We start from the raw sequence: 19,153 nt of genomic DNA on the forward strand, positions 1-19,153 counted from the left end.
AACTTTGAAATTTCCCATTCACTAAGTGATCCGATAGCGAAGTTACTTTTATTACCACTGTTTCGAACTCTTAAAAATACATTTAACTTTATGTTATTTCGTGTAATAAATGTATCTATGCGAAATGGCCAGAAATAATACGGAGATGAACCAAAGTTACAGACTTAGCTCAACGGCTTAGAAAACTGAAATTGCAATTCAAAGTCCAATCTTTTTTAGTCATGCAGGCCAAAAATTTACATAGACCATAGCTCGGAGGATCTATGGAAGTTGAGATTCCAACGAAGAATGAACTAAGTAAAATACATTGCATCAGTAGAAGCAGTTTTTTCAATGGTATTATTAATCGTCATTATCATCCATTCAACCAATTGACGTTAATTGCTGGACAAAGGCCTTTTGCACGGAGTTCCTAAATCCACGGTCCTGGGACGCTTGCTTCCAGCGGCACCAAGTGACTCGCCTAATGTCATCTATTCACCTCATTGGGGGCCGACCTACGCTGCGCTTACCGGTGCGGGGTCGCCATTCCAGAACCTTAAGACCCCAACGTCCATCGGTTCTCCGAGCTACGAGTATGTGCCCTGCCCATTGCCAATTCAGCTTCGTGACTTGCTGAGCTATGTCGATAACTCTAGTTCTTCTACGGATCTCCTCATTTCTGATTTGATCACGTAGAGATACTCGTAGCATAGCTCTCTCCATCGCCAGCTGAGTGAGTCTGAGCCTTCTTATGAGGCCCATAGTTATGGATCCGTAAGTCATCACTGGTAACACGCACTGTTCGAAGACTTTAGTATTCAGGCACTGAGCGAACGCTGCCCATCCGAGTTGGCTTCGGCGGTTGACCTCTTTCTCGAAATTTGACCTACCTAACTATTTCTCCAAGTGTCGGTAAAAACACTATTAAAAAATATAAAAAAAGCAATCTCTTATTTCTTACGTGTCTCATTGTGATATGGACCTATTATGCGCTACAGTCGCTATAGGACTGCTATAAAAGACATGTACTAATTTCAGCATCAACGGTAGGAGAGCCGTAGCTTATTTGGATAAAGAACTTAGGCTGCGATTGCCAGAGTCGACGGTTCAAATACTGTCGGTTCCGAAATTTTTTATATGAATTTTGAATTTACAAAACTACTTCACTGGATCGTGGACTAAGAAAATAGTCAATCTGGTGCTAAGAGAAAACCCATTGCCTATAAATAGAAGTATCACTTCGCAAGCATGTAAGAAACACGTCTCAAAAGTGGCACCCAGTGTCCAGCAACCTTAATGTACCACTAACAACCACGATCTTCAGATCGGAACACAGCAATGTTGCTTGGCGGTAGAAACATGCAAAATAACGAGTAAGTTACATATAGCTCTACTAATAAGTTACAGATCCAGTTTGACGCCTTTAGATCCTTTAGTTTTATAACTCGTACTGGAGATTTTCTTCATTTTATATCATCTGCATACCCTTTGCATACCCTCTACGCACGCCACTGCATATTTGTGACGCGAACTCTTAGATTCCGAAATTTTCTCAAGCTAAAAGTCACTCACAGATTAAGTTCAAACGCCTGCCTTACACATTAGATTAAAATTATGACATTTTTGATACATACGAGTACAACAAATATATCGTCCGTAAAACACTACGTTGTCTTAATCAGTGATTCTATTTGATTCTTGGATTGTCATTAGAATATTTAAATAGGTTATTGCAGAGCTGCTAACGAAGTGCGGTGTTATATTCCCATCTGAGTAGTATCTTGTGAATTTATAGCTCATAAAGCTTCATTTGATGCCCGTGTCCTACCGAGCCTATCTTTGTCTAAGGAAATATTAACAAATTTGCACCGCACACAGATTTTTCAGTAGGAAATAATTTAGGCTGAACCGTCACGCTCTAAGGTGAAAGGCTCGATCGGCTGAACTCGGGGCCGCCGAGTGTACCCAAGCGAGAAAGACACAGTGAGCTGTTCATCGCTGTTGTCTTGCTTGTCTTTGTATAGAAGCAGGCGTTACTTTGTGGAAATCCATTATATATTATCAAAATTAAGCTTAATTTGCTATACTCCGCGAAAAGCAGGAGAATCTGTGTGGTGTAATTTATAATTTCTTCAATCCTTATACTCCACACCACACAGATCCTCGGCAATACACCCTCTACACACGTTTCGCTCCGAAACCGGAGCATCATCAGGAGATGTTGACTTTACAATGAATAATTCTGCTCTGCTCTATCCAATACTAATAGCCTATAAATATAATATATATATAAAAAAGATATAAACATACATTGAATAACATAACCCATAATTATTATAGAACGTGTAAATGCAAACCGAAATAATAATTTACAGGCTTTAGAGGAACATTATGTACTGTCTCTGAGACTTATCTTTGAAACCGAAAACGTAAAGTTTTTGAGTAAACCACTGCTAGTTTTTACTGAAAGAAAATTAGATACAGCTTGATGTGTATGAAATATGTAGGTAGATTTGTAATGACTGCACCATACGGGTATGTTGGTATAAGTGACCAATAAATCAGTTCAGTATCTTTATCTATCTATCTATAACGCGTCGCGTAGCGTTTGTACTATGCGTGTTGTTATCTTCAATAGGGTTGTCATAAGTAAACACATAGGATGTTTTGAATTAGTTTGTATGGAAAAAAATATCCTTCATCTGATTTCATATTTTTACAGGGTGATTCCATATGAAATATACTTATGCATTCTTCATTATTATTTCGTAAGTAGGTTACGCGTTGTATATAGCATCCCCAAGTAAAACAATATATAGGAATAAATAAAATAACACTCTCAAATTAAAATCATACGCTTTAGTGATGTTTGACTGATCTACAGTCGCCACACGGCATACGTTGTACATTTAAATCCATTATGTTCTTTATTTATGGATGATAAACTGATAAGTATAAATAAAGTGTGAAGTGTAAAGTGACAATAATTTTTATTAAGTTTGTTTTTACTTTCCATCAACCTTAAAATTCTGCAGATGCATTTTGTTTTTAGAAAGTAGTTTAGTAATAAGTACGAGCTGAATAAGTTATTTCGAAGCACGATTAAATTTAATTAACTTGTAGAGATTTCGCAAGTAAACGTTTTAAGCACGATAAGTTTTTTTTTTTTTACAAATTTGGATTTCTTATGGGAAAGACACCCTCTCCCAACTGTGACACATGTGGTGTAACAGATGATGTGCATCATTTGCTGATGGAATGTGCTCGTTATGACGTAGTTAGGAACCAGTTAATTGCATCTTTAAATCTAAACAAGTTGCACGTTGACGTGTTTCATAACCTATTAGGAAGACCAGACGCCATCGAGGCGTGCCACTTGTTTAGATTATTTGCTGATAAAATATAAAGTTAATGATTATTAGGTTACAATAGGGCTGACATGCAGCTGTTCTGTAAAAGCCCTTAAAAAAAGAATTAAAAAAAAAAAGTTTTTTTTTTTAATTTAAGCAATTCTTAGCTTCTAGCAATCTACGGCTCAGTTAATTTTTGTGCCATTTCCTGCTGAGCATTATTAAATGGGGCTCTCTAAATAACCTCAATAGCTAGTTCTAATTTATCAACCCGTTAAATACGGGTATACAAATAAAATACCCTTCAAAAGTAATATGAAACGAATGCGGTGACCATGAACCAACGCTTAACTTTAAAACAAACGCCTACATAGTTGTATATCTTTAAACGAGCAATTCTTGTATATATATAATTGGAATCTCGAAATCGGCTCCAACGATGTTCATGAAATTTAGTGTACAGGGGGTTTCGGGGGCGATAAATCGATCTAGCTAGGATTCATTTTTAGAAAATGTCATTTTATTTGTGTTCTCAGGAATAACCGATTTGGTGCAGACGAAGTTGCACGGGTCAGCTAGTTTGTTATTAACTGAGCCTTCGACTAGATGTTTAAAAGTGACATTAATGATTTTTTCCGTAAATTGTTTTTACACGCTTTATATTAGCTTCACTTGTACTCGTATGTTTGTTTGTAACCGACTTCTTTGGGCGCGATTTTGACCCACTTTAAACGGTCAGATTTCTTTCAAACTTTGTAGACATATCGAGGACCGATGACAATACACTAATCTGAAAAGATTATTCCAATTTTCACTATAAAAAATAAGATTTTTTACTAATTACTACAGCGCCATCTAGACCCAAATATAAAAAACCTATGGCGTTCGCGTACCTAACAAATTCCACAGAAAACATTAAGCTACTAGATGGTAGAGGGCGTTAGCTATTACTTTTTAATGGCCTGTTTTAAATAATAATTAGAACTTACATTTCGAGAGACGGGCACACTGAATAAAAAAAAAAATATTTTATCTCTTTAATGGTGGATGGGTTACCGATTAATTTTGCTGTAATAAAAATAATAGATCAAGAAAAACTAAAAAAAATCGCTATTAAGAATAAACTAAAAGAAAGAAATTAGTTTAGTTTTTCATACCAAGCGTGTTTTTTTAGTTTGTTTGAACTATTTAATTATTTATTTGAAGTAGGCCTACTTTATAAGCACTTTTGAAACGTCAAGTATGTATGTTTGTAGTGACTCTACCACCGGTTCGGAAAGCAGATTCTACCGAGAAGAGCCATTTATTTGATTGTTAATTTTAATTTTTAATTAATATTATTGAATCTATTGTTAAAATTATAACACTTATTTACTTAATATATCATGGAATTCTGCAAAGTAACTCCTACCCAATATTCCAATATTTTGCTATCCGAACGTCTATTGTTCACACGTGATACACTCATTGTTAAGGTTGTTCTGGTTCTTATAAAGTTCTAATATCTGATTTTCAAGTAAAGCTAGCTCTCTTTTTCAGTATGTAACTCAGAACACAATTAAAAAAAAAAATAATAATTTCAAGATATTTCAGTTGATCGTAGATATTATTTTGCTGTTACTTTAATTGCAGATGGCAAAAGTAAAACCGGCAAGAAACTCAGTAGTTGCTTTTTTCCAACATCAACATTTACAATCATTTTGCTATCTTGCGGGAGATGAGAGCGAGGCTGGCTGCTTCCAATCTAATTGATGAATTCATCAAATGTATAGTAACCTCGCTGTACTAGATGCGTTTACACATTTTTAAATGTATGCATTGTTAGGTCATAGTAGGGCTATGAAGCCTCGGTCCAAAAAAGATGTGTCTTTTTACCGTCGAAAAAGTGCGAAATTCAGTCGTTCAGGCCGGTGGGGAGCACACGTTAATGTAAAAATTTTGTCACAAAATTTGGAAACTCGGAAAATTTTCGGAAAATGTCCATCACCTCAGGGGTAGGTGTTGAGTCTGATGTGCCCGTAATTACACGGGCAACCACACCCTTTAGATCCGAGCATTGTAACAATATTGGTTTGCGATAGTAATAAGCATGGCGGTACTTCCCTAGATGAGCTGTCACAATAAGCTCGACTACTACTAGTTGTACGACGAGTTGTCCTACAGCATTTTATTATGGGGTAATGCTGTTGATATAGATTCTATTTTCATCCTGCAGAAGAGGGCTTTTCGTGCAATATATACAATGGGCCCAAGAGAGTCATTAAGAGATAAATTGAAAGAAGTTAAAATAATGACATTGAAAATTTAATTTATGTCCATAAATATATAAAAAAAATTAAAAAGAAAATGGACTGTAACAATATATTAGTATATTATACAATATATTATATATAAATATTAGAAGCAAAAATATACTCGTACTGTACTCGTTTTGTAGTTTACTAGGCTACATACAATTGCTAATTCATTCAAGGGCAATTGTATATTATTTTATAACAAATTACCGAATGAAATCTTTGAGATGTCTCTCAATAAGTTCAAAGTTTATATAAAACGTAAGCTTTCAGAAAAATCCTATTATAATGTTAAGGATTACTTAAACGATAGAAAAACTTGGGGTACGAATTGCTCTAACTTCATAGATTAATAGTAATTTACAGTGAGATGGTGATAACAAAAAAAATTACTTGGCTTAGTTTATTGTGGGCTCATCTTAGACCAGGGCGCGTTTGGAACACTCGAAGCTTTAGGTTTAAGTTGGCGAAAGAAGTTATCACCATCACCTTACAATTATGTAAACATATATATATGAAAGCTTCATAAAAGCCTGTGATAGGCCTACTTGAATAAAGAAATTTTGAATTTGAATACGTATAGTGTATACTATAAGGAAGACCAAATTCTATCGCGGCGTGCAACTTGTTTAGGTTATTTTATAATCATAATAAGATTACTGTTTATTAGGTTACAATAAAAAAAAATACAAAAAAAACGATGTGTTTTTTTAAGTCGGTTGAAAAAAGGCTCAAAGTCCTAAAGTAACTTAAGTATTTCATGTAATGTATTCATAAAAGGTAAAGAGTTCCTTAAACTGTCGTTTATTCTCTCCAACAAATTAATTCACGTAGCCACGATTTAGAGTGAATAGGGATTTCTTTCAACCAGATTAAAGTTTGTGTTGTATTCAGAAATACGCAATTAGTGACGACAAGAACTTAAAGTTGGCAGCCTCATTAATGTCAAGAGATCCGGCGCTGGATGTTGCAGCTACACATCAATGTGCGACATATATTTTAAAATGTGAAACATTTCTCATTTTTAGGGTTCCGTACCCAAAGGGTAACGTTACCACTACAAAACGTTACCCTTTACGGATTAGTAATAACTAGGACTCCGCTGTGATACATCGGTGTCACCAGGCTATATGTCATGAAACTTGATAGACAGTTATCCTTTCCACAAATGATGATTGCCCATCATCTGCATCTGCAACACAATTTACGCTTAATATATATTTTTTATTTTTTTTATTTTTGTAACAACAAATACTAAAAAACAAAATGAAATAATCTAAGGGGCTCTTTCTTACATAATAAATATTATTTTTTGTCCTTTTTATAGATAATAGTACGAACCCTTTCCTAGGCGAGTCCGACTCGCTCTTGGCCGGTTTTATTTAGAGTTCTGAACCGCATTATGGTTACAAGATTTTGACAGGACGAAGGTAGTAGCGAGAGTGACAGGGGAATGCATCGTCCGCCAGCTCACTTTCTACGATGCGCGCGCACACTGTCACATAAAACTGACACTCTGGAGTTAGCTATAATCGACATATTAGTTTTTCAAAAAAAGGTTTGAGTACGGCACGGAACCCACGGTGCTTCATGGGGCTCTAGCCCCACTCGTTCTTTTATCACTACATAATATAACGATCATTATTTTTTTGCAATGTAATATGCTTCAACTTAAATGCGAAACTTTGAGTTACGTACGAGTAATTAAAACGAGATTATTCAATATTTTTTAATTATTGCCTCAGAATTAAAAAAAAAAAAAGCGGTTGCTTGCCATATGCTAACAACATTAAGAGCCTGTTTCACCACCTTCTGTATCGGGAGTGTTTGACCAAAATCACCACGCTCGCTCGGGTTGGTGATCGCAGTAGATGGTAGTAATAGTACATAAGACCGTTTCCGTTATATTCCCTTAGTCGCGGGAAGAGGTGGTGGTGACAACTGTATTCTGATCTGCCGTCACGACAAGGCACAAAGTCCACGACGAAAGATTAAAGAATGAATAAAACGTGAATTGAGAGTTTCGGGCGATATACTAGTTGTATTATACAACACAGTGCAATAAGATTTATTACTTCCACCTTCAGTGTTTACAGCATGGCAGTTTATAGTATGGCAATTTTCTAGAATTAATTATTGAATTCATTTCATTTGTTATACCAACCCTCGTGCGTGATTCAATGTTGCATTTCTAAACTAACGTAAAAAGGTTTTACTAAAAAGTAATTTGTAAATAAATTGCTTCTTGCGAATCGTATACAAATGAATTCCGTGACTTTTCTACATATTTCTTATGAATTATAGGTTTTGCTTTTGTATTTTGCTGAAATTTATTAGCTCTTTCCTGATTAAGACATGTTTTGCCATTAAGGCATGATAGCCTAGTGGGCAAGGCTTCGGCTACCAGACCGGGGGATTGGGTTCGGTTCCTTGCACGCACCAAGTTTCACCACCACTTGCTTTAACGGTAAAGAAAACCGTCACCCCTAAAAGTTCTTCATCTCAAGGGCGTGTGAAGTCTACCAATCTGAACTTAGCCTGCACGGCTAGCGTGGGCAGGTGACCATTATATCCCCGTGGAAAATATTAAAAATGCATCGTTTCCCACAGCTTTATCAAATCTCAGAGCACTGGCGCACAGGTGGATATAATATCCAAATAATGTATGTTCTCGTGGTTTAGCAGGAGGACACGCAATATAAAGACAGAAAACCTAACCTCCATAATGCTAGAGGCATCAGAGAAATGGGAATCTATAAAAAAATACATGGAAGAGATAATAAAAGTAAAGGAAAGGGACGAAAGAGAAGGAAGGTAGGACAACGACTTTAGTGGTAGGCCAAATGGCAGGTACACTAACGTTTAGAAGGCAGGAGGGGTTTTTAGTCGGTAGGAGTCCGGCACTATCCATAGGGATGTCCATGAGGATTTTCCCCTCCTAATATAAAAAAAAAGGAGGACACGTAAGTTAAGTTATATCCCTTGTTAGGGGGATTTAATCGGAGGATATAATATTCATCTGCTGCCCGTGCTAGCCCTGCGTGGACCATGGCCTAACTGTGGGTCGAAACCGACTTTACAATGAATAATTGTCAGGTTGACTTAACAATTAATACTTGTGCGTGGACCATGGCCTAACTGTGGGCTGAAACCGACATTACAATGAATAGTTATGAATAATTGACTTATTAAATATTATAATTTAATAACAATTATTAATTGTAAAGTCAACGGAGGATGCTCCGGTTGCGGAAGATCTGTTTGTTGTGGGGTATAAGGATTGAATAAATTATAAATTACATCCTTCAAATTCTCCTGCTTTTCGTAGAGGGTAGCTAATTAAGCTTAATTTTCATAATATAACCAGAATTATCGTGATGTAAAAATTTACCGTCCTTGCACGAATGCACGAGAAATTGATGTCACAAAATGATCCATACGCATTTCAATTAGGCTCTTATAAAGAAGATAAATCTTAACGTGTTAAATTAAATTGTTGACACAAAATGACATCTCATGTAACGCCTTGTCATAATCTCGAAGATTAGTTGCCAGGGATGACTCGGCAACCCTTTTCAAGATGAAATTCGACCATTTGTCGTCACCCTTTTGTCGAGCACCTTTGGGATCAAAGCTATCCTTTCAGATCCCCTAAAACTCTGTTGAACGCGTTCATCAATTTACTTTATTATATTTTCTGCCTTTCATATAGATTGTTTTGAAAGGCTTTGTCAAAATAATTTATAGTACAACTAGCTGTTGCCCGCGACTTCGTCTGCGTTTGATTTTGTTTTTAAAGTATTCAGTATCGCTAAGCTTTAAATGAGTATAGTAGTATATATATATAACATGTGACTGCCAATTAATTATAGACAAATAATTTGAAATAAAATAAAATTGCGACTATAATTAAAGATCTAAGCTATCCTATCTCTTAAGTTGGACCAGACTGCTCACGGTGTACCAATTTAATTTTAAATCGGTTTAGTAGTTTAGGAGTCCATCGCGGACAAACATCGTGACAGGAGATTTATATATATTAAGATGTTTGTTACAATAAGGGATCGTAGTATGATGTAGAATGGATTGAGATATCTCTACAGGGGTCGAGTTAGGATAAAGATATCAAAATATAGAAGTGCTTAAGACGTCTTCTTACATTACTTTACTCCTATATGTCACTAAAATCTAAAAATTAACTAACTATAGAACACGCTACATTTAACTAACTATAGAAAAGCAAAGCATAATACACACTATATATTTTCCGGCATTACATCGACTAATATTATGCTACACATTATTTGCAGTCATTTATTATAGAGATTTTTAAAAGTATTTTAAATAAAACAAAACGGGAATAGGTTCTCGGGACGGTCATTTGCGTTTGGCAATGTCTACGTGATTGAAGGTTTCAAATAGTGGCTGATTAATCCAAACGCAAGAACAAGTATATTATTCTGTACTTAATATCATAGGTTTGTATAGTTGGGATTACGAGTACGATTGGAAAACTTTACGTTTAGTATTTAATTTATTGAGGTAAGTGTAAAAGCAGTACGCTGCTTCCCGTAAATAACGCGGGCGAAGCCGCAGGGCACATCTAGTGTCAAATATACATGAAATTTTTATTTGCTTGGGATTCTATTTGAATATCCCATATTCGTTCTTAAACCTTCAATTATAAATGTAATTGTGAAAAACTAAACGAAATTGATAAAGTTGTTGAATATTACCGAAAAATAAAATTAGCTACACGTGCACTAAAAAGAAAAGTAATTTTCGAAAACAGCTGTCCGCAGTATTTTTAATTTATTAAAAATACTGTGGACAGCTGATTTAATTTGGCAGGTGTTCTATAAAACAACAACCATAACGTTAAATTTATGTATATATAGAGACTCAATTTATAAGTTAGCCGAAAAAAAAAAAAATTTTATTGTTTTTTTTTAAGTTTATTTTATCTGGGCTAATCTATCATTTCTAGGAATGACATCAAGAGTAGTGACCTTTTGCCTCCCCGACACGTTTGCGTACCTAGATAATCACGCCTCTATATTTTCAAATAAAAACGGGTAATAAATTTTTATAAAAACGGGTGCACATTTTTTTAAGGCCATACAGTGCTTTTATTCGTTAACAAAATAACGTAAAATAACGAACGTACATTTAAAACTAAATAAAATGTAAAAATGCCCCAACTAATTAGTTGGCCAAGGTATATAGGTATATTCGAAGGCCGAGTGGCGCAGTGGGCAGCGACCCTGCTTTCTGAGTCCAAGGCCGTGGGTTCGATTCCCACAACTGGAGAGTGTTTGTGTGATGAACATGAATGTTTTTCAGTGTCTGGGTGTTCATCTGTATATTATAAGTATTTATGTGTATTATATTCATAAAAAAATATTCATCAGCTATCTCAGTACCCATAACACAAGCTACGCTTACTTTGGGGCTAGATGGCGATGTGTGTATTGTCGTAGTATATTTATTTATCATTATTTATTATATAGGATCATCCCGCTCTAGGATCACCGGTAGACTCATTAACCCAGTTCATTAATGAGAGCACAAAAGGCTCAAAAAAAACTGCTATCCAGGATTTCACATTAAAGCCACACACAAATAGCGTCATACCATCATGTCTCTTGCCATCGCTCCACACCAAACCAATAGGTTCTAAACAGCTGTTACGTGAGCAGTAGCAAGGACCACCATGAACTGAATGAATGAACTCCTGTTCAAGAAGCACTGGTCGCTTCTCTCATAACACACTCAACGATATCATCCAACCATCTGTTGCTAGGTCATAGATAAATAAGTTAGTAAAAATCCAAAGAAAAAACGTTCAAGTAATAAAAGTAAAAATAACATTTGCTAGTATGATTCTGTGGGTAGAATATAGATTATTATCATTATTTTAATACACAAATATAATCCAAACATATAGAAACTTATCGTCTGTAAAGGCAAAATAAAAAACATTTTTGTGTTCGATCGGTGATATACTAATAAAGAAACATTAGTCTATCTGGAACCAAGTGTCCGTTCTTATCTTTCGCAATTACAGTTAAGCATATTTTAATCAGAGTTTTATACTTAAAGACGACTCCTAGATTGCAAGCGAACCAATCCTGTTCTTAACTTACTGTGTACCGAATGCTTGCCGACATAATGACACAAACCATTTTACAATAAATGCAGTCGTAACGATGTTGTTTTACACGATGTAATAAAGTTTATGACAATTTAATTTTAACGACTGTTATTAATAAAAAATGGAAGCGCTGAAACATTTGTAATATACATCACTGTAATACTTTTTTTAGAGTCGCTATTGGAATTTATTACCCTTTACATTCCCGCCATATACATATATTTATGATTCAATAAAGGTACATAGATAAGACATACGATATCAATTTGTGTTTTGTTCGTGCGCAAATATGTAATATTTTTTGATATTACTTCAATAAGCGGGAGTTCATCGCCGCAGCACTTCTATTTTCTCGCTCGCTTTATAAAGAAGCAAAAGCTATATTCGAAAACTTAAGTGCTACGAAACTGAAAAAGCTACGTTAAATAGCTGCAGTCAGACAGACTGAGAGACAGAGATCAGTCTTTATCGTATTATAGCTGTCCCCTACCAGCCTAAAAAATCCGTTAAAATTGGCCAACAAAACAATAAAATCTAAATTATTTATTCAAAGCCTTTGAAAAACACTTTTAACTCATCATCATTTTTAACTTTGTAGTTCAAAGTCAAAGTCAAGCTTAAAAATATCTTTAATCAATTAGGCCCATAGGTGGCAGTTTTGGTGCGTAGGTACATTATATGAGAAGTGCACGGCAGTGAGATGATGGTGATAACCATATTCGTAAACTTAAAACTAAAGCTGCGAGGGTAAAAACGCGTCGTGGTCTAATCCCACAATAAACTTAGGCGGGTGTTTTTTTTTTCACCACATCACATTGTCATTTAAAATTATTAGAAGAGCAACCTGGTTAGTGCAAAATTTACAACTAAGATAGCTAGCTAGCTAAGTATAACATGACTTTTCTATAAGCTTACGTTTAATACAAACTTTGGACTTTTTAAGAGACATCTCCAAGATGTCAATCTTTAGTTTATTCTAGAATTGTATGCAATTTTATTAAAACGAATTATGAAATTTTATGTGACCAAGTATATTGCACTGTAAGTTTATTCTCACTTCTAATGTTCAAATTATGGCAGTCACAGTTTTTGTTAAATTTAGAAATGTTTTTATGAAAATAAAAGTAAGTAAAATCATTGATGACTGAGTGAATGAAAGATAATCAACAGACGGACAAACTTAATTTTAATAACTTGCTCTTCATCTAATTTACAGACAGATACTTTAACAAAATTTCCATGTATCCTAGAATAACAATAAGAGAAATTTAAGTAAATTTTTTCTTTACAAATTTCTTTCTCGAATAATACAGCAGAAAAATACAAAAAAATATATTCATTTTATCTGTTAAATATAATTTTATCTCTGGCAGACAACAAAGAAAAGATGTTCATCTTTTAAATCGGCACATCTTTTTCGCAAGAGATTACCGCAGTTAGACATGCCATCTATATCGTATCATCATTATCAACACAGAAAACATATAGAACCCTTATTAAGCCATTATTGAATGCAGTGCAATGTATCCAAAAACAGTGGAAACGCCCCTCGTGTGTCTCAGTCCACATCCGCGGAACTTTGCTAGCACAAAAGCATTTTCCCATTGTATGCTTAACCTTTGGAACATATGAGGTAAAATAATAACATGCAACTGTTTAAATAATGGTATAAAGTGACTAACCGCCTGTTTGAAAAACTCTTATAAAGTGGAGTGGTTTTTAATGCTTGAATATAAGTCGTGTACACATTTTCTGTATGTTCTTAATTCTGTGATTATAAATCTTTTACGGCCCACTACAGTATAACATTTGCTAACTCGCAATCGAGGAGTCGTTTTCGCCTAATATGCCTTATTTTAGAGTTGCAAATCCTATGCTTCTGTTTTTAATTCTATATACGTTCCGCCTTAAGCCCTAGCTGAAGAATTGTAGGCAAATTTGAGCTTGAATATAACATTAATAAGATCCGTTTTACGCTAATGTTCAAGCGTTTTGATACTCGAAAAAGACTCCTCAACTGCGAGTATTCAAGACTGGTACTTAAAAGAGTACTGGATATTTTTTGTTTTGTTTGCAGCTAATAACGCTCTTGATTCTACCAGCATGCGGATTTTTAACGCGGGCTTGTTGGCGTGCCTTGGAATGAAGCTCTGTCAGGAATATTTGGAACCCTGAATGTACTGGGCTCGGCTCTACTCTCACTTTAGGTCATAAGGCTCAGGGCATGCCAGTTTCCCAGTCCTAAAGATGATGATCAATTATATATCTAACCTACGGATTCGCAGTAACTGTAACTTTTTATTAAATTAGAAATATTAAATCTGTGATAGACAGACTGATGGATGGAAGAACAAAATGACATATTGACTGACTGACACACTGAAAAAGTGTCATCGAAGGAAACTGAGTGACCTGGCTTACATTGATTATTAAAAATAATTAATAAGCTGGGCGATTAATATATACACTCAAATCACGCGAATCCCTCCGTAAAAAGTTTAAAGAAATAGATATACTTACTGTAGCTTCACAATATATTTATACTAATATAGTATTTGTAAGACAACATACTAGTCTTTGAAAACAAAAAATGGATATAAACAGTCGACTTACAAGAAATGGTCATAAATTTGTGACATCTGCATATCGTCTGCGAAAGGTACAGGGGTCATTTGTGGGATTGAGTATACGCTTTGATAATATGATTCCTAAGGTAATTTTGGACCTACCAATGCATAAGTTTAAATAATATGTTATGATGAATTCCTAGTGACAACGTTGCTTGGAAGCATCCGGCTCCACTTTCATCAGTCACAAGATAGAAAATGAATGTTAAAATGTAAATTGCAAATTGTTGATGTTGGAAAAGAGTTCTCGGTAAATCTGCCTTCCGAACCAGTGGTAGAGTCACTACAAACAGACAGACTTGACGTTTTAAAAGTGCTTATATTAGGCCTACTTGAAATAAATGAATGAATTTTGAATTTTTGAATTTGATAATAGAGTACCTACCCCTAACATCAGGTAGAGAGCTGAAGAAATAACATACTCGTATCTTCAAATAAACGTCCGATGCTTACTACAGGTTCATCCTTCCTCGCACATTACTCCTTTATCCCAACAAATCTTCCATAATGAAGATTTGTGGATATCACACGTGCTATCTCCGGGCTATTTATATTGCAGTAAATATTATCTTGATAAAAGCATAGACAATGGTAATGGGAAATAGAGACTTTTATAATTTAACGACTACTGGGTGAAATTTTGCGAATTGGTTTTGGCTTTAACGATTATTTTACGTTACTGAATATATCTAGTAATTAAATTCACAATTTAAATTTCGTCGAAATAGTCAATAAACTCTTACAATAAAAAAAGTGTGTGACACCGCCATTTCACTTAATATTCACTATTTCATTTTATATTCTATTTAAAATTCATTAATATTACTTTCACATTTTATAAATATAAGGTTAGATTAGCACATGCCAATATAACCTTGTCATTGAATATTATATTTAGAGTAAAGTATATTTAGAGATTATCAAAAAACTTTGTAATTAAAATTTTTTTTTTAAACTTTTGAATTTTTACTCACTTTACTATTCACAATTGATCCGTTTGAATATTTAGGAAATAAATAATCCTGATTGGTTATGATATTTACTAGTGGGCATATAAGCCAAAAAGCGTTTAGTATATGACATCTGATCTAAATAGCGGAAATAGACGTCTGAAAATATCTAAGTTACTCCCTAGTCGCGTCTAAATAAGTTTTACTTCAAAAAAAAATCATCGATGTGGCAGAAAGTGTAATAACGCTTGAAGAAAATTTACGTTATCACGATTAATTTATTGCAACACACGTTGAATAATTATGGTATTTACTATTCAAAAAAAAAAATTACTTTCTCTCTAATTCAAAGATGAAGAAATAAGCTGCCAAGCAATACCCATCAGAAAATACATAATATGCGTTACCTTGTTTCAACAAAGATAATAAATTCTCCTCCGAAAAGTCATTTACTTATATGAGCAAAACTGATTCTATCACAGAACGATGGGAGTGAATCGGTCCTAAGCCGAGGTATCGCATAATAAATTGCCGTATTTTGTTATTTAAATCTCTTCCCTAGAGGCTTAGGTCATTACCCACGGGAGATGAAAAGAATAGGACCGTACGAAACAAGATCTGATATTGGCCTTTATATTAGCTGATATAAGCTGAACAATCGAAACCTTATATTCCGAAATTGTATCTGGGTTCTTTATTGTCTTTATCCAATTCTTTACGTTGTAAATGGTTAAGGGTTTCTTTATTTCAATAATCAGCAATGCACAGCTAAAACTCTGAACTTATTTTGACGATATGTTGGTAAAATATGTTTTTATCTTGAGCATATCGACCCATTAACGGCCCACTACAGGGCGCCAGTTTTCTCCCACAATGAGAAGGGGTTAAAAGGCCGTAGTCCACCGCGCTGGCCCAGTGCGGATTGGTGGACGTTTTTATCTTGATAAAATACAATACAACAAACCAGCTTCTGCTTAGTGGGTAGCGTATTCAACGATAGGTCTCGAGGGTTCAACTTCCGGGTCGGGCCAAAAATTGGTATTTTTTAAAAATGACCCCTAAGTTATGAAATTGGGGGCGTCAACTCCTTGCTTCGGAGAGCATGTTTACGGTCCCGGTTAGCATCACTAACAAGTGATATGAATCTTTACAGCCGGCCAACCCTCATTGGAAAAGCGTAGTGGGTCTATACCCTAAAACATTTTGCTTCGATGAGAGAGAAGGCTGTGTTCAGTTGCGGGATTTTAATAGGCTTATGACAATGATGTAGATAATAATAAATATTCTACGGGCTGTAGAATCAACATAATTTTTTTATATTTTTATATCTATTGTATACGTAATACACTGATTAACACTGGCTAACGATACGTGTAATATGAAATTATTAGTTTATTAAAGTAGTAAAATAAATTGTCTAATACATTTATATTACTACAAAAAATACATAAGGTCTATTGTTGTATTCAGGCTAAAAACCTCTTAAGAGGTTTTTATGGAGATTAATGGTTAAATGGTTAGAGATATTGCAGACGAAGGTAAAAAATTGCCCCAGAGTGTCCTTACAACTTGCGATGCACGATGATAATATATCTCAAGCGTGTAGAATTAATTTTTATTAAATAATAGGTTCACGTTTCTAACTGAAATATCGTACTCTCATGAACTTACCAGCTACACTGTAGGGGCAGGCACCCCTTGTCTAAGCACCTAATATTACCTTGTTAAAATCCATCTAATCAACCTAACTTAGAATGAAGTGATCGATTCACCTTTGAAACAAGACTCCCAAAAAGGTCACAATCCAATACAAATGATTCTGTAAATCACGCAGGCAACGGGTATTTTCGTGGGATAAATAGTAGCCTAGATTGTGTTACCTGGGTCACTGGGTGCACAAAATATCTTTGCTAAATTTCGTCAAGATCGAAAACCTATGTTCAACCGCTGCACAAATCTTGACAAAATCGCATTTAAGATTTTGGCTTATTTACGCCATTTTGACTTTATTTCAAAATCACATTCACGGACAATTCTATCAATAATGGATAGTTAACATGATAAAAAAACACATTAGAACTAAATCTAAATGTTATTACTGCTTTCAAATATTAAATCAATGTTTGGAAGCAGTAGTAACATCCTGATAAGCACGTACCTGATAGCGTAAGCGAAGGCCATCACAGCGTCCGACACGAACTGTAGCTGCCGCTCGAACTCAGTGTTGCTGTCGGTGAGGCGTTCCATACCGGAACAGGCGCGATGGTACTGCCCGTTGTAGGGGGTGCGCAGGCTGCCAGGGTACCGGCATTGGAAGTGGTCTTCCCAGAACTCTGTGGGGTTTAAACAATTTTGTGGAGAACGTCATAAAGTAGCGTAGTATACTATACTCGGCGGGTTAAACGTGATAGTGAAGTGGTTCGGACTTCACCTCTAACTTTTTTAAGTTAGTTTGCGTTTTTAGAAATTAAAATATCTCTTGCTTTAAAGCTGAAGAAAAACATCGTGAGGAAACCTGCATGCCCGAGAGTTCTCCATAATGTTCTGTGTGTCTCTAATCTTTCAGCTTTATGTGCATTTTTCATTTTGAAAATGGAAATATCACCCTTAATATACCCTTAATAATAAACCCTTTTAATTTTTTAGAGAAGGGCCCTGAAGTGGGTTGATAATAATGATGACGATCTACTTGTCCGCCGTGTAGCCGTCAACTTGGAACGTAGGTGGCGGTTCCGGACGGAGCACAGCAATGCTAATCAGAAATAAGAACGGTGGTAGTACTTAGTACGTTACTTTCCGGACGAGCTCTATCACAAAAAACTCTACTATTTACTACATGCTTTTGGTAGCATGATGTAAAATCATTATATGTTTCCATTTTGATAATTGTTTTTTTTTATCTTATTTTATTTAGATTATTATTTTTGAATGTATTTAGATTTCTTGATAAATATCCAGTGAACGGTGGTAATTTTAGAGTATTGGAAGTGGGCGTGATCACTGTTACGTAGTTTCGAACTTTTACAGTAATCATCGTTTCATTCATTAGCGGTTAAATTATGTTATTGTTCAAAAATAGATAAAATAAATAAATAAATTGTGGACCTCCCGTGCGCAGTGGTAATCGTTGTTTTCCGTAATCGGCTCCCGGGTTCAGGTAGTTGCTTGAATAACGCCAAAGACTGAAGCAACTAGACCACAGCGTCCTGCAGACAAAAGTTATACTCACCAACAAACCAAGGGTTCCTCCTGTTATTCTTCACGTTCAGCCCCAGGAAGTACTCCTTGAAACCTTTGACGTCGTTGGCCTGAGGCTGCACGCTGATAGTCCCTTCCACTGCCCTTTCATTGCCATCGGACACGAGAGCCCTGGCGCTCCAGCCATCGGACCCAACCCAGCTAAAGGCTCCAGTAGCGTTGAGTCTCTCCACAGCCCTCATCACACCAGCCACTTCTTGATCTGAACCGAAGATGATGGCCCCTGTGAACAAAATAATTACTTATTATATTTATTGTGTATCATCATATCAACCCATTACCGGCCCACTACAGGGCGCGAGTCTCCTCCCAAAATAAGAATGTTAAGTCCGTTCCACCACGCTGGCCCAGTGCGGATTGGTGGACTTCGCACACATTTGAGAACATTACGGAGAACTCTCAGGCATGCAGATTTCCTAACGATGTTTTCCTTCAGCGTTAAAGCAAGTTATATTTTAATTGCTAAAGATGCACATAACTTAGGATAGTTAGAGATGCGTGCCGTACCCACTGGGCTACCACCGCTTCTTTTTTTTTT

The 19,153-nt window shown here is 35.5% G+C and overlaps 1 protein-coding gene across 1 annotated transcript in view; it reads right to left on the reverse strand.

Moving 5' to 3' along the window:
• LOC120629004 (metabotropic glutamate receptor 2-like) overlaps positions 1 to 19,153 on the reverse strand; it is a 120,144-nt gene that overhangs the window by 64,492 nt on the left and 36,499 nt on the right. The window contains exons 6-7 of the mRNA XM_039897721.1: positions 18,587 to 18,838; positions 17,516 to 17,690 (exon numbers count right to left, since the gene is read on the reverse strand). Of these exons, the coding sequence (XP_039753655.1) occupies positions 17,516 to 17,690; positions 18,587 to 18,838 (427 nt within the window). The remainder of the gene's footprint in view (positions 1 to 17,515; positions 17,691 to 18,586; positions 18,839 to 19,153) is intronic.

The sequence above is a fragment of the Pararge aegeria genome, chromosome 13 (genome assembly GCF_905163445.1).
Source record: "Pararge aegeria chromosome 13, ilParAegt1.1, whole genome shotgun sequence".
Lineage (NCBI taxonomy): Eukaryota > Metazoa > Arthropoda > Insecta > Lepidoptera > Nymphalidae > Pararge > Pararge aegeria.